The 27,818-nt window shown below is 41.3% G+C and overlaps 1 protein-coding gene across 1 annotated transcript in view; it reads right to left on the bottom strand.

Annotated features, from left to right (window-relative positions):
• The window catches only part of DOCK5 (dedicator of cytokinesis 5), a 224,933-nt gene that overhangs the window by 136,474 nt on the left and 60,641 nt on the right, over positions 1-27,818 (bottom strand). Inside the window, exons 3-4 of the mRNA XM_074384078.1 lie at positions 7,924-7,964; positions 1,705-1,760 (exon numbers count right to left, since the gene is read on the bottom strand). Coding sequence (XP_074240179.1) covers positions 1,705-1,760; positions 7,924-7,964 — 97 coding nt within the window. The remainder of the gene's footprint in view (positions 1-1,704; positions 1,761-7,923; positions 7,965-27,818) is intronic.

Raw genomic sequence — 27,818 nt, 5'->3', positions numbered from 1 at the left:
CATATTATGAGATCAGTTACAGACCACTGATGCATACTACCTATGAGTTTCCAGGAGTGTGCTTTGTGAAGAGGCTTCAATTCCCATCTGTGATGCATTTTGCAATGAGTGTGTATGAGGCAATACCTTGAAAGATATTACTCAAAAAACGAAAAGACAGGAGCATCAGGGCCCACATGAAGTAAAACATGTGAACCTAATTTTAGCAGTGTTAATGAGGAGCAACTATCCATGAGTCACTGCATGAATAATGCCTCTGTTGTTACAGCATCCTCGCTTCCCTACAGCACAGGAGCAAGTGGTACATGCTTGTCTGGGAACCAGATTCATCGATTCTGTTGTTGTATTGGTCCAAAGACGAGTAACAGTATCTGTACCAGTTTCACTACCTTTTGGAGTTTTGGAAAACATATCTATATCGTGACATTTACACTTTTTAATGAGTTAATTTTAAGTAAAATTGCCATTCTAATTCTATGAAATCAACTTCATATATAATAAAGCTTGCCCATACTCAAAAAAAAAAAAAAAAAGTAAAGAAAAGAAATGATGGTGTTGAACTATGGTGGGAATGCTCTTTCTAGCTGCGAGGCTGTGTGGCTCTGTGACCCAGCTGTCCGTTCTCTCCTCGGCCCCACTCTATCAGCCCCAGGGTCCCAGTCCTACCCCAGCCTCTCCTTACTGCCTCCAAAACTCTCCTGGCCAGAGACTCACCACCACCTAAGTGACCTCTCTCTCCCAAAAGACTAAATAGCTCACTCTTCTTAGCTGCCACAGAGGCAGTACTTCCCAGGACAAACGAGGTGGGCAAGAAATATGAATACCCAAAATGTACCAGATAGTATCTGCAGAACACATTTGCATAAGTTACCTCATTCGAATCTCAAGGCAAGCTCAAGTAGGGCCAGAATGTTTTCCCCTAATATGCTGTGAAAAATCCAAAATATACTTCAGGCTAAATGATTCATCCAAGGCTCAGAGCCGGTAAGTGCAGGCTGTCACTTAATCATCTGTCTCTCAAAGATCCTAAAGTGGGGGCTTCTCAGATCTTATCAGACAGAGTACCAAATGTTTATGTGTACAAACACACACACAAACACATACAAAATCAGTGAAGAGGTAATAAATATAATACAGAGGCAAAAACCCTTGGTTTGCTACTTCTGCTTTTAGCATTCTGGAGAAGTAATGCAAAGGAGGAACAATTATAGAAATAGAAGAAAGAAGAAGGAATTATATCAATTAAAAGTTTTTCTTCATTTCTCTCTCATAGAACTGATGAGAGATTTTTTTTTTTTTTTTTTTTTTTTTTTGAGACAGAGTCTCACTCTGTCACCCAGGCTGGAGTCCAGTGGTGCAATCTCAGCTCACTGCAAGCTTTGCCTCCTAGGTTCATGGAATTCTCCTGCCTCAGCCTCCCCGATAGCTGGTATTCAGGCGCCCAACACCATGCCTGGCTAATATTTGTATTTTTAGTAGAGATGGGGTTTCACCATGTTGGCCAAACTGGTTTTGAACTCCTGACCTCAAATGATCTGCTCATCTCGGCCTCCCAAAGTGCTGGGATTACAGGCGTGAGTCACCGTGCCCGGCCTGAGATGAGAGAACTATTAACATACATAAGGCACTAATGCCTTAAGATGATCATTAATGATAATCTTACATCTTCACCACTTTTGAGAGTCTTCCTAGGTTGGAACTTACCCCAGGTCTTCCACAGTTGCCTCTTTCAAATGGATATACGTTTCAGGGAAAATGCCCTACAGAGAGAAGAACTTCGGTTATATGGCCATAAAAACAAAACAAAACAAAAAACAAAAAACAGACAAAAAAAACCACCTCAGCACAAAGTAAAGAGAATGAATGATAGCAAGAATGAATGAGAACACCTGGGCAATAGCTAAATTCCTGACATCAGGTTTGTAGGACTTCACTTACATTGACTGGCTACCTCAACAAAAGCATAGTAGAAACACCAAAAAGGTAGAAATTAAAATTGGGGTTCAGAGAGCATAGGATATTTTGAGAATGAAGAGGCAAACATGCTGTGTCAGCTCAGAGATACCATAATGGTAAAGAGTGTAAATGTGAGCTCCTAAACCCCTCAGATGCTACTTGCCAGGAGATGCTTCCCGTAAGGTTTTCACATAAGGGGTGACATGGAAGCTATGCAGGACTTAGTAGCCCATAAAATAAGTCATCACTCAGAATACGTAAGGGATTGGTTCCAGGAACTCCCTTCCACAGAGCACATACCCAGATCCACACATACTCGAATGTGGCATGCAGCCCTGCACAACCCGCATGTACTTTTACACAGGTTTCATGTCCCAGGAATATAGTAAGTTTGCTCTGCATTTGGCTAAAAAATAAAATCCATGTGTAAGTGCTGTACAGTTCAAAACCACATTTTTTCATGAGTGAACTACACAGTAATTTTTCTAAAGTAATTCCTCTCAACACTCCCACTTAAACCAAATGCACTCAAAAATCAATGAGTATTAGTTACCTGGTTATTTTTAGCACCTCACAGTCTCAAACTGCTTTCCATTCTATATCCCTAAGAGGCAATCCTATATCAGTATTGTAACACTGCCCCTAGGGAAGACTTAGGCATGGAAAGACCTAAGAGAAAGAGGAGAAACTGATGGGTAACAATCGGAGAATGGAGAATCAGATCTAACCAACAGAAAGCAAGTCCCAGATGACAGTGTTCTTATGCATGCCAAAGCTTCCGCTGTTTACTGTGTGATATGCTCATACACAGAGGAGATGCCTTCTGGAAATGGCGCTACTGCTCTGTTTCATGGTAACTTACATGCAACTTATAGCTGGCACTGTTGGCGAACTGCTTCCCAGCCCTACTCCTGGAAGAGCTGGTGTGAACTCCATGAACATGACACGTCAGGGGTGGCTGATCATAAAGGTGGGACGGGATGTCCCACTACCCGGAAGCATATATACCCATTGATCCTTACTCCACTCAGACAGGAAACCAGCGAACATTGACAGGGTTGTTCTTGTGTCCAGTTGCATGTGCTATATTTGTCTGTACAATACTTTGCTTTTTCTCTTTTAATCCTTTGCCAGGAAAACAGGAAACAGCAAGAACATTTGAGATTAAGCTGCTCCTTGCACTAGATCCTGGATGTGCTTTCCCACCAGACACAGAGCCCCAAGATAAAAAGTGCATTCCTTCTCCTCCTTGCTTTAAGAAGGGGGCAGACATGGGGCATATGAGTGAGAAAGCATGATTCTAATCCTGTCACTGATGAGACCAAGAACACACACAGACGAAAGGTGACAATGACCTCTTTCATTATGGAGGTGGAATTAGGAAGCATTTTGGAAAATGGATCGAATAATTGAAAACAGAAATTAAATGTGTGTGTGATTCCGCTGGGGTCTGATTTCTCCAGTTCTGAAACTCTAGGCCTGTGCCTAGGATGCCTAAGGAACTCTGGGTGTTTATTCTGCCTGCTGTGCCACTGTAGCACGGTAAATGATTTGTTCACTATCATCTCTGTGGGAACCCAAACGGGGATGTTGGGAATAATCCAGTCACACAGGACAAATACTGTATGGCTCCACTTATATCTGGAGTAGTCAAATTCATAAAGACAGAAAGTACAATGGGGGTTCATAGGGACTTGGGGGAGGGACAATGGATAGTTAGTATCTAAAGGGGACAGCATTTTAGTTTGGAAAGATGAAACACTTGGAGATGGATGGTGTTGATGGTTGTACAACAATGAGAATGTACTTAGTACCACTGAAATGCACACTTAAAAATGGTTAAGATGGGGCCGGGCGCGGTGGCTCAAGCCTGTAATCCCAGCACTTTGGGAGGCTGAGGTGGGTGGATCACAAGGTCAAGAGATGGAGACCATCCTGGTCAATATAGTGAAACCCCGTCTCTATGAAAAATACAAAAAATTAGCTGGGCATGGTGGTGCATGCCTATAATCCCAGCTACTCAGGAGGCTGAGGCCCCTGAACCCAGGAGGAGGTTGTGGTGAGCCGAGATCATGCCATTGCACTTCAGCCTGGGTAACAAGAGCGAAACTCTGTCTCAAAAACAAAAAATGGTTAAGATGGTAAATTTTACGTTATATTTATTTTTACCACACTAAAAAGTCCAAAACTCATAAAAAAGCAGGGGTGGGGGTAGGGCGCTGGGTAGGGATGAACTGTTTAGTTACAAGGATTGGTATCTGGAAGTCAAAAGCAGAATGTAACACTGCTACTACAAAGGAACATCCTTGCTGAAGGTTTTTCAAATTAGAAGGTAAACAACCAATTAAAATTTTCATGCATTCGCAATCTGGTGAGGAGTCCTTCCTAACAAGTGGAAAACATTCAAGATAGATGTATTCAGAAAAAATAAATGCATGCTGATGAATTCTGTGGCATCTAAGCAGATCATAAGCAGATACTTTATACTGGGTGTTCAGACATGATGATTTTCATATTAAGAGAATATTTAAGGCAGGGCACAGTGGATCATGCCTGTAATTCTAGCACTTTAGGAGGCCAGGACAAGAGGATCACTTGAGCCCAATAGTTCAAGACCAGCCTGGGAAACAAACTGAAACACCATCTCTACAAAAAAACTAAAAAAATTAGCATGGCTTGGTGGCACATGCCGTTGGTTCCAGCTACACTGGAGGCTAAGGGAGGAGGATTGCTTGGGCCCAGGAGGTCAAGGCTTCAGTGAATCATGATTACGCCGCTGTACGCCAGCCTGGGCAACAGACCAAGATCCTATGTCAAATATATATGTATGTATATATGTATGTATGTATTCATGTATGTATGTATGTATGCATGCATGCATGTGTGTATTTGTTATATTGCCACTCTGTCATCTGTAGGCTTCACCCTTCCACTTACATGACACCTGGCCATTTACAGTCATAGAATTGTTCTGGTAAACCTGATGCTTATAGAATGTCTCCTATCATAAAGGATATATACAGAAAGTCAGAGTAAACCTAGGTCATGTGTTTCTGATTTACAGCCTAGCTGTCAATTCTGCTTTTCTTTCCTCAATGCTACTTTTCTTTCCTCAACGCAACCCACTCACTTGAGTAGAAAAATACACTAATGATTTCTAGATGTTGGCCTTATCCACACTCTCACAATTCCACCAGGATCAATAATCAGTTTCAGAAAAGCACTCGGCCTGTTCAATTTATAAAACCTCTAGCTCCTTTTATCATCACTCTAAATGGCTGGGTCAGCTTATAAATGACACCAAGAATTTCCATTAAATCAATAGGCCTTTCAAGTAGCTCTTCCCCTACAGACGGAGAAATGGGGGATTATTTATTGTTTTTAGGCATTAGAAGAGCATTTTTAATGAGCTGATCTCTTAATGAAAGGGTGTCAAAAGCAGAGCAGAATTCATGGCAACTGATTTTGAATTCCCTATATTTTCCCTGGATCTCTCCACAAGAAGGATATTTTAACTTAAAACAATCATCAAATAAATGCATGGCCCTTGTTAGTGTCATCATTCCACTGAATTACAAAGTTTTCCTTTATTTATTCAGAGAACAAAGAAAAACTCTTACTGAAAGATTTCTTCCAAAGGGTGAGATTTTAAACTTAAAAGTTTTAAGCACTCTTTAATGAACACAAAAAAATTAAAAACACATCCAGAATGTATCGTTTAGCTCCCGGTGGGGCACCCTATCTACTGTTCAAAGCTGACAACAATGGCACTATTAGCTAGATTGATTTTTACATACACCAAGCCCTCCATATCATGGATTCAACCAACCGATGATGGAAAATATAGGGGGGAAAAAGTAAAAGGAGGTTCATTTCCTTGCCATTATTCCCTAAACAATACAGTATAATAACTATTTACATAGCATTTACATTGTATTAGATATTACAAGTAATCTAGACATGATTTAAAGAACACGGGAGGATGCACAGAGGTTATATGCCAATACTTTGCCATTTTATGTCAGGGACTTGAGCCTCCGTGGATTTTGTTATTGTGGGGGTCCTGGAACCAATCCCCTGTGGAACTGAGAAACGACTGTATTAGAATATCATAGGATGCTTTAGAAAGCAAGGTCTTCCATGTTCAAAATGATCCTTACATACTGTAGAGTCTATGAAAAGGAAGACCTGATCTAGGACCTTGGTTGAACATAATTGACATTTCCCAGTGAAAAATCAAGAATTGTGTTTGTTCCTTAAGTTCATCACATAATTTTGAGAGTGGTTTTTTGTTTATTGCTTTTAAATTAACATTAAAAAAAAAAGAATTGGGAACTGACATAAGTATTCTTACTGTTTAACAAATGCAGAACATCAAAGTTGCTAACTCTAATTGTGCTTTGAAATAACTACCACTTCCATAACTGTGAGTAAAATGAACACCAATAGGGCTAAAAAGCAAGAGTGGCCATAGCCAGGTACTCTATGTCACTGAGGATCCCAGAAGAAAGGTTTTCACTTTAATTCTATCATGCTCTCATTCACTCTGCCATGACTACACTCTTGGTCCCTATTTGCTGGCCCAAAAAAACTGAAGTCAGTAAGAGATTAAATGAAAATAATTTGGTTTGAAATAAAGACATGTGGTATATGAATCTAACTGTGGGTAGAAAAATTCATTTTCTGGTTTGGGGAGAGAAAAAAAGGACCAAAATTGTAGGAGTTACATTAAAAGCAAACATTCCTTTATTTTGCTAGATTCGTAAACTGTCAAAGTTAACAACATGTGTATGTGTGCACATACATGTGCAAATGCTGAGTGTGATTTAAGCATCAGCAATGCAGAAGCAGTCCTGATGTTTTATGAACGATACCATGTAGAACGGTGTCTTTCTGGGCCCCATACCCTTTGGAGAGTTGGGTGTGTAACATCAGCCTGTGGTGCAGGATTACATCTTTCTCCTGCTGTCCGTGAAGAATAAGAACTGTGGGTCTGGCTTTCTTTTTTCACTCCTCTTTTGATAAATTCTAAAACGTTTCTCTTATCTCTTTCCTAATTTGCTATTTGGCATGTGAACTAACAGTGAAATAATAAGGCCCTATCAACTCTGCTTTTTCAAAAGAAAGTGCTGACATGTCATGCTGCCCCAGCAAGCAGTATCAAAGGAACAGTGCTGACAAGACCTAAAAGAAACTGAGGGGGGTATTAACATAATTAATAGAGTCTCTTTAGCCTGATGATTAGTAGTTTTGGCACTGGCAAAAGGAACCATTTAGGTCAGTATTTTTCAAACTGTGCCTCTGGTGAACAGTAATTTTTATGGCAACCAGTATTAGATATGAAATACATAAAATATAACAAAAACAATAAATAAAAGTATATATGTAAAACAAAAGTTTCATGAAACAATACTTACCATTGCATCTCATGTTCTCTACTTTTCGGTTTCATTTTTTGGAAAAAAAAATTTGTTATAATCCACCATATTGATTTCATAATGTATTATTGGGGTATGAGGCTCACAGTACGAAAACCACTCTTGTTTATCCAATGAACAATGAAGGAAAGGATCATGTGGAAATGGGGAGATCCTTTAGTTTGGAATCTTAGCATTGGAAGTAAAGGATGAAGGGAGAAGCATCCATCCATCCATCCCTCCTGGAAAGAGAGATCCCACTAGAGCAATGAATGTGTTTCCAACTTGCTTAATATGAGGGACAGGAAGCAAGAAGTCTTCCAGGAGTTTCTCCTTGAATTGGCTGGTGAGAAATACAGTCAATGGGAATTACACTATTAAATTTAAGCACTGAGGTTAAAGAATTTGCTTTCAAATCCAAAGAAGAGCCATCAAAGAGAAAGCAAACTAGGTCTAGAGACAGCAGAGACCAGAGGAGCGAATCAGATAGCACAATACAAAACTAGCAGACAGATTTCAAATGAAATAAAAAGTGGATGATACGTCATACCTTTTTAGATTTATTTTGGAGGGTGTATCCTCTGTACCAACCTGTCAGAGTAAAAGAGAACACAAAATATTTTATGTTTTCTGGGATATCATAAAGGTATTAGCAATATACATTCTCATGTTCTATTAGCAATATTGGAATGCAACAATTGATAGAGACAACAGATAGTATGTTAGAAGATGAATGTTTTAGTTTGTTACACAATAAAAATTGAACTGTTCAACACCCGTCTATGAGTGAAAACATGCGGTGTTTGATCTTCTGCTCTTGTGTCAGTTTGCTGAGAATGATGGTTTCCAGGTTCATCCATGTCCCCACAAAGGACACGAACTCATTGTTTCTGATGGCTGCATAGTATTCCATCGTGTATATGTACCACATTTTTCCTGTACAGTCTATCATCGATGGGCATTTGGGTTGGTTCCAGGTCTTTGCTATTGTAAACAGTGCTACACATGGACACAGTGAGGGGAGCAAGCACTACACACTGGGGTCTGTTGGGGAGAAATAGGGGAGGGACAGCAGGGGGTGGAGAGTGGGGGAGAGGTAGCATGGGGAGAAATGCCAGATATAGGTGATGGGGAAGAAGGCAGTAAATCACACTGCCATGAGTGTATCTATGCAACAATTTTGCATGTTCTTCACATGTACCCCAAAACCTAAAAGGCAATTAAAAAAATTGAACTGTATTTTAGAGCTGCATTCTCTTAATAACAATTGGATTTAAAATTCACTTAGAACCTAGCCTCATCTCTACTCCACTGGAGGAAGAATAGAACAACAACAAGAAACCAAGACAGCCCATTTCTTATCACCTTAATCCCTTACAGTCATTTAATAAATGTTTTTGCATGAATATATATGGACTTCCATTGTATATATGCTTTCTATATGTCACCTTATACTACTAAAACAGATAATAAATAATTTATATTTGCTGTAACTCTTCTGAGTTCCCAGGTTAAAAACCACAATTCTTGAATAATTTTAAATTGAACTAGCAAATCTCCTGAAGACAAATATTTGCACTTCGAAAATAATCAAAATAATGAAAGAATAAAACGAAATTGTGTGCAATTCTTGGTAATGCTAAAAGCAACCCCCCTCAATAAAAAGACCTTACCTGTTTGCTTGCTGATGCTTTAAGTAAAGGCTTTACATTTGTTTTTAAAATTCCAATAAAGGCACACACCCCTACAGATATTTTCCAACACTCTATCTTGTAGAGAGAGTGTACAGTTTAATCTGTCCATAAACAGATTTTTATATTAAATATTTGCTGAACACCTACTATACAAAGTTCACTGGAATAATTTCCCTCATTCTCCATGCCCATCAGTTGAAACATCGATGTGGTCATCTTGCCCAGGTAAGCCTCGTGGTATTGGGTTGGTGCAAAAGTAACTGTTTTTTTTGCCACTGAAAGCAATGGCACACACATATAAGGTAACCCTATACACACAATGAGTAAGATGCAAACTGTAATTAAAACTTCAGGCATCTGCCAATAGGATCCTAGAACTCTCTTGTAATTTGTTCTACATGAAATCAACTAGAAAATAGACACATACTCTATTCTGTACATCTTACAGGTAAAAAACTAGATTTACCTTCTTTGGGTGTATATATTTTCACAAATACTTTACAAGTAATATTTCACAAATATTCTAACTGTGGCATTCAAACACTGAAAGGGTTTGCTACGTTTTACAGGGAGGTGTGGGGTACTATGCTGTGAAATTGTGGTTTGCATCAAGGCACACGGCTGAAAAAAAAGATACCGAAACAGAAAATACTTCCCCCAATTTAGGATGCCAAGGTGTAAGAGATTCGGAAATAAGGACACTAAGCTAAGCTAAGCATTTCCCCCAAGTGTGCAGCTATCTGTATATACTTGCTTGGTTCTGTGAAAAAATGAAAATGGCTTTTGCATGAATAAATGGCTTCAACTTCACCATGGGACAAGGGCAAAGTGACAGTGGGACAGGCTGAGAAACAAGATATTCATCTTTTCCACACAGTTTTCATCATTCTATGCCTTATGAAGCCAAGCTGTCATAGTACAAACTTCATTCCCCTTTCAGAGAAGAATTTATCTGTACTTCTGTAAACAGTATTTTGCACAGCCATTCATCATAGAATTATGCTTCCTAAACCCGTCATTGTTGAAAAAAACTTTAATTTCCTATGTCTTCTCTAGAATTGTGGTGTGTGTATGTGCCCTATCTAAAGGCACAAAATTATCATGTTGAATTTGTAAATGTGAATGTTCATTTTCCTTGCATCAGGTATAAGAGAAAAGATCTATCTTTGGAGTTTTTTTTTTTTTTTTTTTGAGACGGAGTTTCACTCTTGTTACCCAGGCTGGAGTGCAACGGTGCGATCTCGGCTCACCGCAACCTCCACCTCCTGGGTTCAAGCAATTCTCCTGCCTCAGCCTCCCGAGTAGCTGGGACTACAGGCACGTGCCACCATGCCCAGCTAATTTTTTGTATTTTTAGTAGAGACGGGGTTTCACCATGTTGACCAGGATGGTCTTGATCTGTTGACCTCATGATCCACCCGCCTCGGCCTCCCAAAGTGCTGGGATTACAGGCTTGAGCCACCGCGCCCGGCCTATCTCTGGAGTTTTAAGCATATACAGGACTCCATAAATTCAATTTTAATAACTGGACAGAATATGGTAATAGTTCATGAGTATGTTTGCTCATTTCCACTTTACAAACCTGGGTTGTCATACCACCAAGAATGCAGTTTTCCAGTTAATCCCACATGTTTACCGTAAGACAATTATAATTAAATACAGCATGCTATGAGGCTTAAGAAGGCATCATGCCAAGAGGTAGCAATGGGCATATCAATAGCTACAATCAATAGGTAGCTGAACTGGTCAGCAGGATCTCAGATGCTTTCTTAAGTTATTATACTATTAAAATAAAGGGAGTAGTGAGGGAATACTAAGTCCAGAGGGCTACCCTTGCCTATATTTAGGGGAAATGACAGTCACAAAAACCAAGTTCATAACAACCATGGCGAACACCAACTTATGGTTCACAAGTGATTTCTGCTTTCTTGGGACTGTTCTAATCCAGAATAAAAATCTGTCTTCTCCAATTGAAAATAATAGAGAGTTGCTTATTCCACTGTCAAAATTATTCACTTTATATCTGGCTTCTCAAGTAATCTCCATCAGTCAGAACTCTCACCTGCTCCATTTCACTTCATGTATCCAAATGTCTCTCTGGCTCTGACACACTTTCTGTCCAGCAGATTCCTAACCTGATTCTTTTCACTACATGCAGACATTCCACAATTTTTTTTTTTTTTTTGAGACAAAGTTACGCTCTTGTTACCCAGGCTGGAGTGCAATGGCACGATCTCAGCTCACCACAACCTCCGCCTCCTGGGTTCAGGCAATTCTCCTGCCTCAGCCTCCTGAGTAGAAGGGATTACAGGCACGCGACACCATGCCCAGCTAGTGTTTTGTATTTTTAGTAGAGACGGGGTTTCACCATGTTGACCAGGATGGTCTCGATCTCTTGACCTCGTGATCCACCCGCCTCGGCCTCCCAAAGTGCTGGGATAACAGGCGTGAGCCACTGCGCCCGGCCCTCTACAAATCTTTATCAAGCACTAATTAAGAACCATGATGTAGTGGAAAGGAAGAGTTCTCATGAAGATTATACTCTAATGTTAAAATTTACACAGGTGGTCGGGTGTGGTGGCTCATGCCTGTAATCCCAGCACTTTGGGAGCCTGAGGCAGGGAGATCACAAGGTCAAGAGATATAGACCATTCTGGCCAACATGTTGAAACACCGTCTCTACTAAAAATACAAAAATTAGCTGGGTGTGGGGGCATGGGCCATGTCCCAGCTACTTGGGAAGCTGAGACAGGAGAATCGCTTGAACCCGGGAGGCGGAGATTGCAGTGAGCCGAGATTGTACCACTGCACTCCAGCCTGGCAATAGAGTGATACTCTGTCTAAAACAAAAAATAAAAACAAACAAAAAAAACCATGAGTTGAGATAATGACAATGCTAAGAGGAAGAAGTGTAAAGTGGGCAAGGAAAGCAGCATGGCAGACAACGGTTATAACATGGGACATTATTTTAGATATGGTGATCAAGGACTAGATTACCCTAAGAAGCTAAAAGAAATGAGACATTAACAGAGCTGGGCAAAGAATCTTGCAGACAGAAACATACCAAGCGAGGAAGCTGTGAGGCAAGAGTAAGCTGACTTCAAAGAGAGAAGAAAATGGTCATTGCCAGAGATCAGTGCAAGAGACTGAGGTGAGGAGAGGCAGTAAGAAGGTAGTTAGAGGAGTCATAATTCTCAACCCTGAGCACCCATGAGACCCACCAGGGAAATTTTACAAATACTGATGCCTAGGCCACACCACCAAATATTCTGATTTAATTGGATCGGCGTAAGGCCCAGAACTTAATGCTTCTATAAGGGTCCCCTGGTGATGTTGATGTGTAGCCAAGATTAATTACCAGACATAGGTATTATAAGCCATGGAGAAATTAAAGTTTTATTCTAATTACAGCAGGAAGCATTGGAGGGTTTCAAATGTCATCATGTTATGCTTTTTTTTTTTTTTTTTTAGACAGTCTTGCTCTGTCACCCAGGCTGGAGTGCAGTGGTACAATCTTGGCTCACTGCAACCTTCACCACCCAGGTTCAAGCAATTCTCATGCTTCATCCTCCTAAGTAACTGGGATTAGAGAGATGTGCCACCATGCCCAGCTAATTTTTTGTATTTTAAGTAGAGACGGGGTTTTGCGATGCTAGGGAGACTGGTCTTGAAATCCTGACCTCAACTGATCTGCCCGCGTCAGCCTCCCAAACTGCTGGGATTACAGGCGTGAGCCACTGTGCTTGGCTTAATCTTTTAAAAGAGCATCCTTGCTGCTATGTGGGAATGTATTGTGGGATGTGAGGTGCAGTAGAAAAAGGAATACCAGGCCGGGTGCGGTGGCTCATGCTTGTAATCCTAGCACTTTGAGAGGCCAAGGTAGGCGGATCATGAGGTGAGGAGTCCAAGACCAGCCTGGCCAACATGATGAAACCCCATCTCTATGAAAATATAAAAATTAGCCAGGTATGGTGGTGGTCACCTGTAATCTCAGCTACTGGGAAGCAGAGGCAGGAAAATTGCTTAAACCTGGGAGGTGAAGGTTGCAGTGAGCAGAGATTGTGCCACTGCGCTCCAGCCTGGATGACAGAGAAAGACTTTATCTCAAAAAGAGAATGGAAAAAAAAAAGAGGAACACTAGAGAGGAATGGTAGGTACAGTGAAGAAGAGGAGGGATGAAAAAATGCAAGATATGTATATATTTGTGAGGTTTTTAATTTTAATTTTTGTTTTTTCCTTGTGGCAGGGTCTCACTCCATCACCCAGACTGGAGTGCAGTGGTGCAATCACGGCTCACTGCAACCTCACCACCTTGGCTCAATAGATCCCACCTTAGCTCCACCCCCCTACCCCTCACAGCTGGGACTACAGGCACACGCCACCAAACCCATCTGATGTTTGCATTTTTTGTAGAGACAGCATCTCCCCATGTTGACAGGCTGGTCTCAGACTCCTTGGCTCAAGCGGTTCGCCTGCCTAGACCTCCCAAAGTGCTGGGATTATAGGTGTGAGCCACAGCACCCGGACACATGATATACATAAATCAACAGGAGTTGCTCGTGATTTCGCTGGAGATGGCCATGAATGGGGCAGGAAAGGCAAATTCTCAAAGGTATTTGTATCTTGGGCTTAAGCACACAGGAGGAGAATATTCTTTGGTATAGGAAGATTGAAGAAAGGAAAACCTTGGGAAATGGGAATCAGGACAGAATCAGGAGATAGATCTTGGCCCTTCTGTCCTCCCTCCTGGGCAGGTGAGTCCTGAGCCATGGGATGAAGCAGGGTGACTTGAGCATTTGCAGTGGGGGAGGGCTGCACATCCCCAGAGGGGTCTGGACTGGCATGGCAGAGAATGAGGTGGGCATCTGTGTAAGGGAGCAGATGGGGTGTCAGAGCCTAAGTGAGGCAAGGGGGTACTTGCACATAGGCCTTGGGGGTGGTGCACTGGCCTCAGATATCAGAGCAAGAATGAGGTGAAGGGGGTGTTCCCATGGAAGACAGCATGCTAATAAAGATGAGTGATCAGTTACATACTAGGGAACTGATCAAATAACTAACTCTATTAAAAATAGGGGAAGCTAGGTTTCTTACTGTTATAGCAGGGAGTTATAAGCTCCAGAAGGTAAAAACTAGAATAAACCCTGTGCTACTGGATTGCAGTTGAAGGTATCCACGTGAATTTATGATATTTTATACACATGGATCAGTCAAAATTAACAGGTATTAATTTATATAACTACAAATACATACTACCCTTAGCTCTGTTGAATTACCTAGTTAGCTCCTATTTTCTGTCCATGAGACAGTTGATAAAGGGAGCTCTCAGAAGAAGAGAGACGTCACTGGGAAAGCACAACCAGTCCCAAACGAGGCAGGAGACAGACAGTCCCATGAGGAATGAATTCAAGAAAAAAATGAAACTGAGAAATGATCCTACTTCTCTGAACATATTAAAAGGTACGTCAACACTTCTGTCAGCAACCTTGTGTATGAAACAGAAGGATGTCCACAGAGAACAAAGAAAAAAAGAATTAGCTCTAGAAATACATATTATTCAAGAAAGGAAGTGTAATCAAAGTAAATCCCACAGCCTCTGCTGCTTACACTACATAGACATAGTAATCCAAAAAAAACCTGAGGAGGCAGAGGCAGGAGAATCACCTGAGCCTGGGGGGTGGAGGTTGCAGTGAGCTGAGATCATGCCATTGCACTCCAGCCTGGGAGACAGAGTGAGACTCAGTCTCAAAAGCAAACAAACAAAAAACCACATTAGGATCTATCTATATTTGCTATTCTATGAGGGATTCATGAGTATCTGTATGGCTGGTAGAGAGTGAAACCCTTACCTTTCATAGTAAGAAGTGAGTTTAGAAATGCAGAGATTTATGCTACCAAAATCAGCTGAAAGAGTTGACAGACTTATGAAAAAGTTGAAACTCCTCAGAATTCAAGAGGAGTTAAGAAGGGTCTCCTGTTCTTCATTATAAACCTTGTAGAACTGGTCTTGCTATTTAAATTTACAAACATATATGACTGATAAAATTTAAAAAATATACAGCTGATAAATCCTGGTAGGCCAGAACTAGGCAAAGTTATAGGGAGAGAAAACAGAGTTGCCAAGTGCTCAAGGTGGCATGGGGATGACTGAAAGGGGACATGGGAGAACATGGGGGCTGACAGAAGGGTTCTGTGGCTTGACCAGGATTGTGTTTCATGATTGCATGCATTTGTCAAAACCTGCAGAATTGTACACTAAAAAGGGTGAAGTTTACTCTATGCAAATTATAACTGGAAAAAAAAAAAGACACAGTGAGATACTATATACCCACTGGAAGGGCTAAAGTTAAACAGTTTGACTGTGCCGGTCACCAGTAAGGAGATGGAGCAATCAGAACTCTCCCCCATTACATATAAATTTTAGTGCAACTTTTAAAAATGTAAACACTGTCACTGTCAAATGAATATTACTCTGTAAACACCTCAAAGTAACACAGAATCGCACTGCTCAAATACGACTGAATGTTTTTGTTTGAAAATGCCTCTGAAACGGGTTTGAGTCATGTGTGAAAAAACACAGAACTATTTCTCCATTACTTTACTTGGTATTGTGTCTTCCCAAAGACATTATTCTTCTTAATTGCTACTGCATGCTCCCAAACTCATTCTGAATGAGTTTTGCTATTTCCAGAAGTTCAGCTACAGATGGGAGATTCATTTATCCCATGAACAACCAGTTACAGATGTTAGGAAAGCAGAGTATTCAATGTCTCCATGCCCTAAATCAGGCATCCCCAAACTTTTTACACAGGGGGCCAGTTCACTGTCCCTCAGACCGTTGGAGGGCCGCCACATACTGTGTTCCTCTCACTGACCACCAATGAAAGAGGTGCCCCTTCCTGAAGTGCCGGATAAATGGCCTCAGGGGGCCGCATGCGGCCTGCGGGCCGTAGTTTGGGGACGCCTGCCCTAAATCTTACTTAATAATGGAAAGAAAAAATATTTATGTGTAAACACACAAGCATATAAACAAGAAAAGTAATTTCATATCGGGCTAAAAGTTATGAAGGAATAAAAGAGACTAACCTGGGAGAGGGTGACTCCTGAGAATGGAGCTACTTTAGAAAACATAGAAAATTCTCTCTGAGGCGGGACGTGGTGGCTCACATTTATAAACTCAGCACTTTGGGAGGCTGAGGTGGAACACGAGCCTGGGCAACATGGACGAGACTCTGTCTCTACAAAAAAAAAAAAAAAAAAACTAAAAATAAAATATCTAGCCAGGTGAGGTGGTGCACATTTGTAGTCCTAGCTACTAGGAAAGCCAAGGTCAGAAGATCCCTTGAGCCTAGCAGTTGGAGGCTGCGGTCAGCTGTGACTGCACCACTGCACTCCAGCCTGGGCAACAGAGCAAGATTTTAATCCTTAAGGAAAAAAAAAAAAAAAAAGAAAGAAAGAAAGAAAATTGTCTGTCTCTGAGGATGTACATTTAGGCTGAGGATTTACATTATTAATGCAGTCATTCATTCATTATGCAAGAAAACACTTATTGAACACCAGTGTGCCAGACATTGTCTTCAAGGAGGAAGGAAACAGATCTGTAAACAAATAACTAAAAACAAAAGGGCTTTTAGTGGTAATGCTTGTAGACGCTGGCACACAAAAGAGAAAGTCATGAATATGCTGAAGACCCAGAAGCAGTTACTGAAAGGGACTCATGATTTCACAACAACGACATCATCATTCAGATGCTGAAATTATCTCTCCCTACTTTCTGATCACAGGATAAATTAGTTTTACCCCAATACACACATAAAAGATCAATAAATTCTTTTTAACCTCTTAGGAATTAAAGGTAAGACATAGACAAGGAGCTATGTTTCTATACACCCACATTGTGTGTGTGTTTGTGGGGGCAAGGGGGCGGCGATTCCAGAAAAGGAGCAGGTGCTATATCCTGTTGTTTTTCCTTTAAGTGTTGCTGGTCTGGTAGCTTGCTGGATAAAACACAGTTAATGAGGCCAAGGTCAAAGGCTCCATCCCCTGTGGGCCAGATAAACTTGTCAGGTTTCCATGCGCATTGCCTGTCCTCCCAACCCTAGTGAGCTGTCCCTCCAACAGAAACTGGTTGTCCCTTGGGAAGTCAGTGAACAGAAACAGCTGGGTGCAAACTCATCACAGGATAGACAAAGGTCTAAAATCCTTCCTTACAGACAGACAGTGGCCGAACCTCTGCCTGTGTGTAGAATACCCACCACCTTCCTGAGCCCTGGGTCTCATGATGTCCACACTCCACATGCACTGACCATCTCACTGGGGCTTTTGAAAATAAGTTAGGCAGAAAGTCAAGGGTTGTAAAGATGGTAAAACAGGATTCTACTCTTTCATACTTCTTGGTGAGACAAATCAGTCTTCCAGGTTAATTATCTGAGCTCAATTTTGTGGATTTGAGATAGCCAGATATTGAACCAAACTCAGAGCTCACTGACATAGAATACTCTTACTTAAAAGAAAAGAGCCCAGGTGCAATGGCTCACACCTGTAATCCCAGCACTTTGAGAGGCCAAGGAAGGAGGATCGCTTGAGAACAGGAGCTCAAGACCAGCCTGCCTTGACAACATAGTGAGACCTTGTTGCTACGACAAAATTTCAAAAATCAGCCAGGTGTGGTGGTGCATGCCTGTAGTCCCAGCTACTCAGGAGGCTGAGGCAGGAGAACCATCTGAGCTTAAGAGGTTGAGGCTGCAGTAAGCCATGATGGTGCCATTGTGCTCTAGCCTAGGTGATAGAGCAAGACTGCCTCTTAAAAAATAAAATAAAAAGTAAATAATTTAATAAGGAAAACATAGGTAAGGAACTGAAAAGCCTTGTCCCTATCACCTAGCCGCTTCCTACCTGAGCTGGGAATACAAACACAGGCTTCCTTCCTGCCAGCTCATTGCTTTCCCTTACACCAAGCTGGCCCACGGCCCCGTGGGGCACAGCAGACATGACACTTTCTCAATGCACCACCTCTCAAGTCAGGTGAGCTAGACCATGGAATTCTATCAGTATAAAACACACACGCATAGGAACACCATCTAAGTGAAAAAGGAGGTAAGCCTTCTATCTTTATTCATTCATTCATTCATTCATTCTTTGAGACAGAATCTCTGTCGCCCAGACTGGAGTGCAATGGCGTGATCTCCACTCACTGCAACCTCCCCGTCATGGGTTCAGGCAATTCTCCTGCCTCAGCCTTCCAAGTAGCTGGGTATAGGCGCGCATGATCACGCCCAGCTAATTTTCATCATTTTTAGTACAGACAGGGTTTTACTATATTGGCCAGGCTGGTCTTGAATTCTTGACCTCAAGTGATCCACTCGCCTTGGCCTCCCAAAGTGCTGGGATTGCAGGCATGAGCCACTGCACCAGGCGTATTTTATTTTTTTAATGATCAAAGAAGGGAACTGTCTTTGCAGTGCCTGGCATGCAGGAGTCACTGAGTAAACATCTGATGAATAGAGCAATGAGAAAGGATGGTGTTCTTGAGCCACTGGCCAGGTATAGAATAGACTCCTGCAAGGAATATGCAATGAAACCTGCACCCACAAGACACACTTGGACAGCAGGGTCTGAGTGACCCTTCTTTGTTCTCCTGGGATCCCATGCCCAGAGGGCAGAGCCAGGCAGGGCTAAAGCACCCTGCCTAGGAGGCCAGAATGTCCAGAATAAAAAAGCGCTGCTTCTGTATAAAGAGAACTTGTCTGACAACAAAAGGCCTGGTTCTCCATCCTAGTTCCACAAAAGCTCTGGGGGACTCCATTTCTTCCATTGTCAATTTTAAGCAATTATGGTTTCAATCTCTTACATTTCTTTCCACAAAAACACTACATATTTGTTTAATCTTGTTACCCCATAAAATCTAACTCTAGCCAAGAATGTCAAGGTTTCTTCTGGTTGCCTGTAATAGAGCCTAATGGCAGAGATTCCTATTTGCAATCAGCAAATACCTTCTGAGACAAGCAGAGAGAACTGGCCTAGGCAGCGAGGGGCGAGGAAGAGGACCAAATCACAGTTGGCAAAATAGAGAGATGATAGATCCAAATTTCCAGTGCAAAATGAGAAAACCTTTATCTGTGCCTTCACAGAGCTCTGGAAGTGCAGTGAGAGGAAGGAAATAACACTTCCTGTAGCCTGTACAATATCATCTACTTGTTGGCCAACTCCCTTAATATTTTCTGGACATGGCTCTTCTTTCTTTCCTTTTTAAAGCAAAGTAATCTTGCCAATGGTTAGTCCCTCTCACTAAAAGTCTAACTTTCCTCTTGTGTGATGCATTTCTCTAACTTACCCAACCAGTCAAGAAAGCTGAGATGACCGGTGGCAGCATGTGGTTTTACCAGTAGGAGAAATGAATTTGCTCCAACTCATTCTTAAGTTGGTTTCGTTATATCAGCATGAGTTTGGAGAAAAAACAAGAGAGAGGTACAATTAATCAACCACAATATATTTAATGAGGTCCACTTTTCATAAAGACTTATGGTAGAAGCTATGGGGTTTCAAAGAGTTTGAGAGTATAACCCCAATCCCTGATTGCTCTTCAGGGCAATGAGGAGACCACTGAGTGAGAATGGCAAGTTTGTGTGCTAAGAGCTGTGGAGGAAGCAAAGTTCAGAGACAACTCAGTGCAATACAGACACATTTGGGATGCTGCTAAACTTTTTAGGTGGCTGTTTCAAAGGCAAAACAACTCCATCCCCTTTGGAAAACTTTATGTTATGTCCAAAGTATAAACGTCATTTACTGAAGGGATGTACCTTGCAGAATGAATATACTAGGATTCCACAGGACCCTGGTAGGGAGCACAGCTCTGCCATTTAATAGCTGCATGAATTTCTTCAAGTTTCTTAACCTAAATCTCCACATTGATCAAAAGAACATGAATAACTCTGGTCTCCTAGGACTGTAAGAACTGAGAGTCAGTACATGAGAGGACTTAGCTCAATGCCTGGCATAGACAGGGATGTAAAATGTCAGACACTGAAGGTACCCAATGGCACGGTGAAGGGACCACTTGCAGTGCTGAGGGCTGTCTTCTGGTTCCTGTGTTGCTGACTGTGGGGCCCTCTGTTTGGAGTGCTTTTTTACTTATTTTTTGAAGAATGTGTCTGTGCTCCTCAAAAAGAGCAGACTCTCTCTCAACTGCTTAAATTACTAACAACAACCAAAGCTGAGACATATAAAACAGCTAGAATACCACACCAGCGGTGTCCCGACTGTAGTGCCTAATATGAAGACATAATTTTATTTTCCAACATGATAACTTCACTCGTCCAAGGAGATAGCAGAAAAGATAACTTTAAAAGAAAGATGACCAAAAAAAGTCAAGAAGAAACAATTTGAGTGAGAGAAAAACTCTAAGACTGTGGCTAGAGTAACTGGGAATCAGTAACCACGGCCTCAGCAGAGACCAAATGCGGCCAAACTCAAAAGTTACCAAAACTGGCTATCTAAGGCCTGATTAAACACTTAGTGTCAGCAATGAAACTGACACTAAGAAAAAATTTCACCCCTTTGTATCCTTCAATTCCAACTATAACAGATTATTATTATTATTATTATTATTATTATTATTTAGACGGAGTCTTTCTCTGTCACCCAGGCTGCAGTGCAGTGGTACAATCTTGGCTGACAGCAACCTCTGCCTCCCAGGTTCAAGCAGTTCTCTTGCTTCAGTCTCCCAAGTAGCTGGGATTACAGGCACACGACACCACACCCAGTTTTTGTATTTTCAGTAGAGAAGGGTTTTTGCCATGTTGGCCAGGCTGGTCTCGAACTCCTAACCTTGAGTGATCCACGCACCTCAGCCTCCCAAAATGCTGGGATTACAGGCTTGAGCCACTGCACCCAGCCTACCACAGATTCTTAGACTGGCATTGGTGAAAACTAAACAAGTATTCAAGGTTAGTAATGCAATACTCATTGTTCCTGACATTTAGAAGATTAACCAAATTGCTAGATACAGTTGTTTAAAATCCTATATTCCTATTGCCAAAGTTACATTCACACATATATTTAAGATTCTTGGTTGCATGCCAAACATTGGGAACAGATACACAGAATATAATGTAAGACTAAGAATCTTTCTGTAATGAGAAACTTTCCTGTCTTGCCTTGTCCATTCTTATTTGTAGCTTGAATTATACACGGAGATGAGGCAAGGAGGAGAAATGAAGTGTTCATGGGCTTCTAGGTCCCATCTATAACACACAAGTTTTTTAGGCAGTCTGTTTCCTGCTACTTATGGTCATTTCTGTTGAATCACTCAACTCCATGAGTGAAACAGAAGTACTCAAGCACAGAGTTATTATTTATGACACGGAAGTCTCCTTACATGCTTAAAAATTTTAATACCTCTTAATTTTCAAGTCCACAGCAAAACTGAGTAGAAGGTACAGAAAGTTATCATATGCCTCTGGACATCTCAATCTACCTCACCAGACTGGTACATTTGTTGCAATCAAAGTTACACTGACACATCAATATCAAAGTCTGCAGGTTACACTGGGGTCCACCATTGGTGCTCTACATTCTATAGGTATGGACAAATGCATAATGACATGATTCCACCATTACAGTACCATACACAGTAGATTTACTGCCCTAAAAATTCTGTGTGCTACCTCCTCATCCCTCCTTCCCTCTAGCCCCTGGCAACCACTAATCTTTTTACAATCCCCCTAGCTTTTCCTTATCCAGAATGCCATATAGTTGGAATCATATGGATTGACTCTTTCCACTTAGTAATACGCACTTAATAATAGATATGCATTTCACTTAGTAACATGCATATCTATGTCTTTTCATGGCTTGACAACTCATTTCTTTTTAGCACTGAATAACAGTCCATTGTCTGGATGTACCACTTTGCTTATCCATTCATCTACTAAAGGATATCTTGTTTACTCCCAAATTTTGGCAATTATGAATAAAGCTACTACAAACATCTACGTGCAGGTTTTTTGTGTGTGTGTGTATAAGTTTTCAGCTACTTTGGGAAAAAAACAAGGGCAGAAACTGCTGCATCATATGATAAGAGTGTGTTTAGTTTTCTAGGAAGCTAACGAACTGTCTCCCAAAGTGGCTGTACCATTTTACATTCTCATCAGCAGTGAATGAGAGTTCCTGTTGCTCCACATCCTTGTCAGCATTTGGTGTTGTCAGTGTTCTGGGGTTTGGCCATTCTAATAGGTACACAGTGGCAGCTCACTGCTTTAATTTTCAATTATCGAATGATATATGATGCTAAATGTCTTTTCACACACTTATATGCCATATAGATATATAGATATCTTCTTTGGTGAGGTTTCTGTGAAGGTCTTTGCCCATTTTTAAATTATATTTTATTATAATTTCTTATTATATTGTTTTGGGGTACCTGTGCAGATCCTGAAGGATAGTTTTAACTGGCTTGTTTACTTATTGTTCGATTGTAAAGTGCTTTAAAATCTTTACGTTTTAGATAATAGTCCTTTATTAAATGTCTCTTTCACAAATATTTTCTCCCATACTGTGGCTCAACTTCTCATTCTCTTGACATTATCCTTCACAGAGCAGAAGTTTTAAATTTTAATTAAGTCCAGTTTATCACTTCTTTCCTTCATATAGCTGTGCCTTCAGTGTTGTATCTAAAGTCACCCCTAGATCCAAAGTCACTTAAGTTTTTCTCCATGTTATTTTCTAAGAGTTGTATACCTTTATAGTTTACATTTAGGTCTAGAATCCATTTTGACTTAATTTTTGTCAAGGGTGAAAGGTCTGTGTCTAAATTCTTATCTCAGCATGTGTTTTTTGGATTGTTCCAGCACGATTTGTTAAAAAGACGATCTTTTCTCTATTGTATTGCCTCTGTTCCTTTGTCAAAGGTCAGCTGACTATATTTGTGTGGGTCTATTTTTGAGCTCTCTCTTCAGTCCAAGTAGACCTGTTTGTCTAGTGTTCTGCCAATACCACAGTCTCGATTACTATAGCTTTAGGGTAAGCTGTGAAATCAAGTAGTACCAGTCCTCCAACTTTGTTATCACAAGGTCAAGAGATCGAGACCATCCTGGTCAACATGGTGAAACCCCGTCTCTACTAAAAATACAAAAAATTAGCTGGGCGTGGTGGTGCGTGCCTGTAATCCCAGCTTCTCAGGAGGCTGAGGCAGGAGAAGTGCCTGAACCCAGGAGGCGGAGGTTGTGGTGAGCCGAGATCGCGCCATTGCACTCCAGCCTGGGTAACAAGAGCGAAACTCTGTCTCAAAAACAAAAAACAAAAAACAAAAAAAACCTTCTTCTAAGGCTTTCTCCTTACACTAATCCTTCACTGAGGCTTAGCCAGCTCAACGGTGATGTTATATGGAGATAATCTAAGGTATTTTTTTTTTTAAATAAAGGTTATGCACCAAATAACGTGAATGGTCCAGCAATCAGGGGTGTGAAGACAGCTGTGAGCGGGTATGTGTGTGCATAGGATGGAAGGACTCTGATCCCATTTTGACTCCTTGATGCAACCAAGATCCGCTGTGGTCCAAATTCTATGGAATGCTAAAAGCTCCCAGGAACATTCCTCCCGAGTACCCACAAAAGCATCTTTGCTTTCAGATTGAGTTTGCCTCCTTAGGTGCATGGGAGCTGCCCAAATAGAATTCCAAATACTTTCTCATGACAGAACAACTGAATGAAGATAACACTCAGGAAATAGTTCTGAACTCTACAGTAGAAAATTCTATACACGCCTATACCTGAATCATGTACATTTTTAAAGATGAAATTTTAGGGTGGGGCACAGTGGTTCATGCCTGCAGTCCCAGCACTTCGGGAGGCTAAGACAGGCAGATCACATGAGGCCAGGAGTTTGAGACCAGCCTAGCCAACATAGCCAACATGGCAAAACCATGTCTCTACTAAAAATACAAAAATTAGCCAGGCATGGTGGTGCATGCCCATAATTGCAGCTACTCCAGAGGCTGAGGCACAAGACCGCTTGAACCCAGGAGGCAGTAAGCCAAGATGGCACCACTACACTCCAGCCTGGGAGACAGAGTGATACACTGTCTCAAAAAAACAAATAAAGATGGAATTGAAACATATCTGAAAAAGAAAAATAGGAGAAGGCATTCGTTTTGCTTTTTAAAAATTTATTTATTTATTACATTTTAGGTTTTGGGGTACATGTGAAGAACATGCAAGACTGTTGCAGAGGTACACACATGGCAGTGTGATTTGCTGCCTTCCTTCCCATCACCTATATCTGGCATTTCTCCCCACGCTATCTCTCCCCAACTCTTCACCCTCCACTGTCCCTCCCCTATTTCTCCCCAACAGACCCCAGTGTGTAGTGCTCCCCTCCCCGTGTCCATGTGTTCTCATTGTTCGACACCCACCTATGAGTGAGAACATGCGGTGTTTAATTTTCTGTTCTTGTGTCAGTTTGCTGAGAATGATGGTTTCCAGGTTCATCCACGTCCCTACAAAGGACACGAACTCATCGCTTTTTTATGGCTGCACAGTATTGCATGGTGTATATATGCCACATTTTCCCTGTCCAGTCTATCATTGATGAGCATTTGGGTTGGTTCCAGGTCTTTGCTACTGTAAACAGTGCTGCAACGAACATTCATGTGTATGTGTCCTTATAGTAGAATGATTTATAATCCTTTGGATATGTGGAGTTTCACTCTTGTTGTCCAGGCTTGGATGCAATGGTACGATCTTGGCTCATTGCAACCTCCACCTCCCAGGTTCAAGCAATTCTCCTGCCTCAGCCTCCCAAGTAGCATGCACCATCACACCTGGCTAATTTTTTGTATTTTTATTAGAGATAGGGCTTCTCCATTCGCTTTTTTAAAAGATTAAATCTGAGATAAGGCTTTTCACTGCACTCCTTTTAATTTATTTCTCTGGTAAACACCCTCCTACTGCCACACATATCTTTTGAAAAACACATCTCAGGAACATATGTCACCAGCAGTAGTAGCTAACAAACTGTACTTAAGGTAAAGGTCAAACAGATGTGAGAAGTGACCAAGCACACTCAACAAAATGCCACATGGCCTTATCTGCTTTCCAGGCTAATGCCAAAATGTTTGCTTACAGTGTCATAAAATCCAAGCTGTCAGGCTCACTGCCATTTATGTATGTGAAAGGCAGTGCTTCTGTACCTAGATCGTGGAGACTGTATAGATTCTGAATTACAATAAACTTCGATTAGCTTAATGAGTAGGTAACAAAAGTAAACAAAAGTTACGAATACCATGGACGCCCCTATTGAAGCTTATGTTCAGTAAGCTTTTACACGTTCTATTAAGAACTGGTTTTTAATAGTAATTTTGAACCTTTTGTCTCTCTCTTGGCTTCTGACCACTGGGCATGGATGACCAAGGAGAGAAAGAACCAAGTAGTAAGGAGGAACAATAAAGAGATTTCACTGTCACCAGATTGTCATGGAGAACAGCACAGTATAACAAGCACATTCTCAAAACATTAGATACCATCATATATCATATAGTACACTGTGAGGTTCCTATTACCACATCTCAGAAGGATGATTATTAAGCCTCGGCTTGAAAAAATCTTTTAAAAGTAATCTCTCTCTAAAGCTGGAGTGCAGTGGTGTGACGTTGGCTCACTGCAACCTCTGCCTCCCGAGTTTAAGCAATTCTTGTGCCTTAGTCTCCTAAGTAGCTGGGATTACAAGTGTGCACCACCACACCTGGATAATTTTTGTGTTTTTCGAAGAGACAGCGTTTCGAAATGTTGGCCAAGCTCATCTCAAACTCCTGGCCACATGTGATCTGCCCACCTTGGCCTCCTAGAGTACTGGAATTACAGGTGTGAGCCACCACAACCGGTCCACTCTCTTCTTTTTTATGTCTCTGTTAAAAAGTTTTAGCAAACATGCAGATAAAATTCATTGCCATGTAACTTACCCGTCATAACAGTGCTCTCTGTCCCTACTCACACAGGCCTGCTTTATAAAGATGAGATTCAAAACACATACAGCTCAAGTCCTAATCCATTTTTTTTCCTTTCCATATTAGAAGGGAGTAGATTTTTTGATTAAAGGGCATTCAAAAACCGGCCTCCTTCTACATAGAAGAAATAACATGGGGGTTCTGGGGAACTTCTGTACATATACAAACGCTTCTTTTTGTTTCTTTTTTCAGGCTTGCCTATTTCCTCTGGTTCTAGTCCAAGTACTTGTGCTATCCTTTGAGTCTTTACAAATTGCCCTGAAATAATATAAAACCATGTGCTGTGCCTGCCTCTGTACAGCTCAGGTCACCCTTGAGACATTTCATTGTGTTTGTTCCAACAGCAGTCAACTGTGCTGCATTTACCCCAGAAATCCCCGCTAACCCCAGCACACCAGCCACCCTTTCTCGTGAGCTTCTGAGTGATTTATGGAGCAGAAAAAGAGTTAATAGATGGATATGAATTAAACACAGGAAACCAGCATTAGCGGAACCTCAGAGCCTAGGCCTAAAACCACTTGTGACTGGAGCGAGGTTAATCACAGGAGAGAGAGCTCCATGGTAACAGGTTGCTGAAACCCGACATGCACCAGACACTATGCACTTTTCAAAGCACTTACATTTGATCATTTCTATTCAAAAAGTGACTCAAATTTAGATGAAATGACCTTGTCACAAAGACAGCTGCAGTGTCTTGCCCAGGGACAGTAGACCTAGACAAAGAAGAAACCACCTAACCTAGAGCAGCCCTTCTTCTCCCTCTCCATGGCTGTCCTCCACCTCCGGCCTCTGCAGTATCACCCTCTTCTCTCTATAGCATTTGTAAGCACTTATCTCAATTGTTTTGTTTACTTATGTCTATCCCTCTAATGTAAACCCTATGAGAGCAGGAACTTGCATTCTGTCACTCAAAAAAACCACAGTATTTTTGAACTGTGAACATCTCTCACGCTCAATAAATGTACTTGGCTCACAGCTGGTGATAAGTAATGTTAAATGAATAAATGACCTCACCACAGGGCATCTTCAAAAGTCAGCATGCTTTCTGCCATGGAAAGGAAGGTTCACAGTAATAAACGGCTACCTCGCTGCCAAATACATTCCACAGTGAAAGAAGCAAAGACACACAAATGACGGTAGGCAAGCCAGTGCCAAAGATGAAGAAAAGCAAGAACACTCGCTTCCATCCTTAAGGAGTTCTGTTTCCTGATAAAGTAACTGAAGACTAATAATTCCTGGAGACTTGTAATGAATAAGCAGTAGATAGCTTCTCAGTCAGTTCTGCTTCTTTCCTTCATTTAGTAACAAATGAAGCTCAGGGGCAAGGCCAGAGAATCAGATGAGTGAGAGATGATGATGGACAGAAGCTCTCACATCTGGACTCTGGTCTCCTGTTTTGCAGCCAAAGGTCAAACAATCTGGCAGTTCCTCAAAAGATTAAACACCTAGTTACCCTATGACCCAGCAATTCCACTCCTGGGTACCTATCCAAGAGAGATGAAAACATATGTTGACATAGAAACTTGCATGCGAATTTCACAGCACCATTATTCATAGTAGCTGAAATGTCTAAACAACCTAAATGTCCATCAGCTGATGAAAAGAAATAAAATATAATGTACCTACACATTACATATTATTCAGCAATGGAAAGAGATGAAGTTGAGCCGGGTGCAGTGGCTCATGCCTATAATCCCAATACTTTGGGAGGTTGAGGCAGGAGAACTGCCTGAGACCAGGATTTTGAAACCAACC

The sequence above is a fragment of the Saimiri boliviensis genome, chromosome 13 (assembly GCF_048565385.1).
Source record: "Saimiri boliviensis isolate mSaiBol1 chromosome 13, mSaiBol1.pri, whole genome shotgun sequence".
Classification (NCBI taxonomy): Eukaryota; Metazoa; Chordata; class Mammalia; order Primates; family Cebidae; genus Saimiri; species Saimiri boliviensis.
The sequence above is the reverse complement of the archived record's forward strand: the minus strand, read 5'-3'. Positions and strand labels throughout refer to the sequence as shown.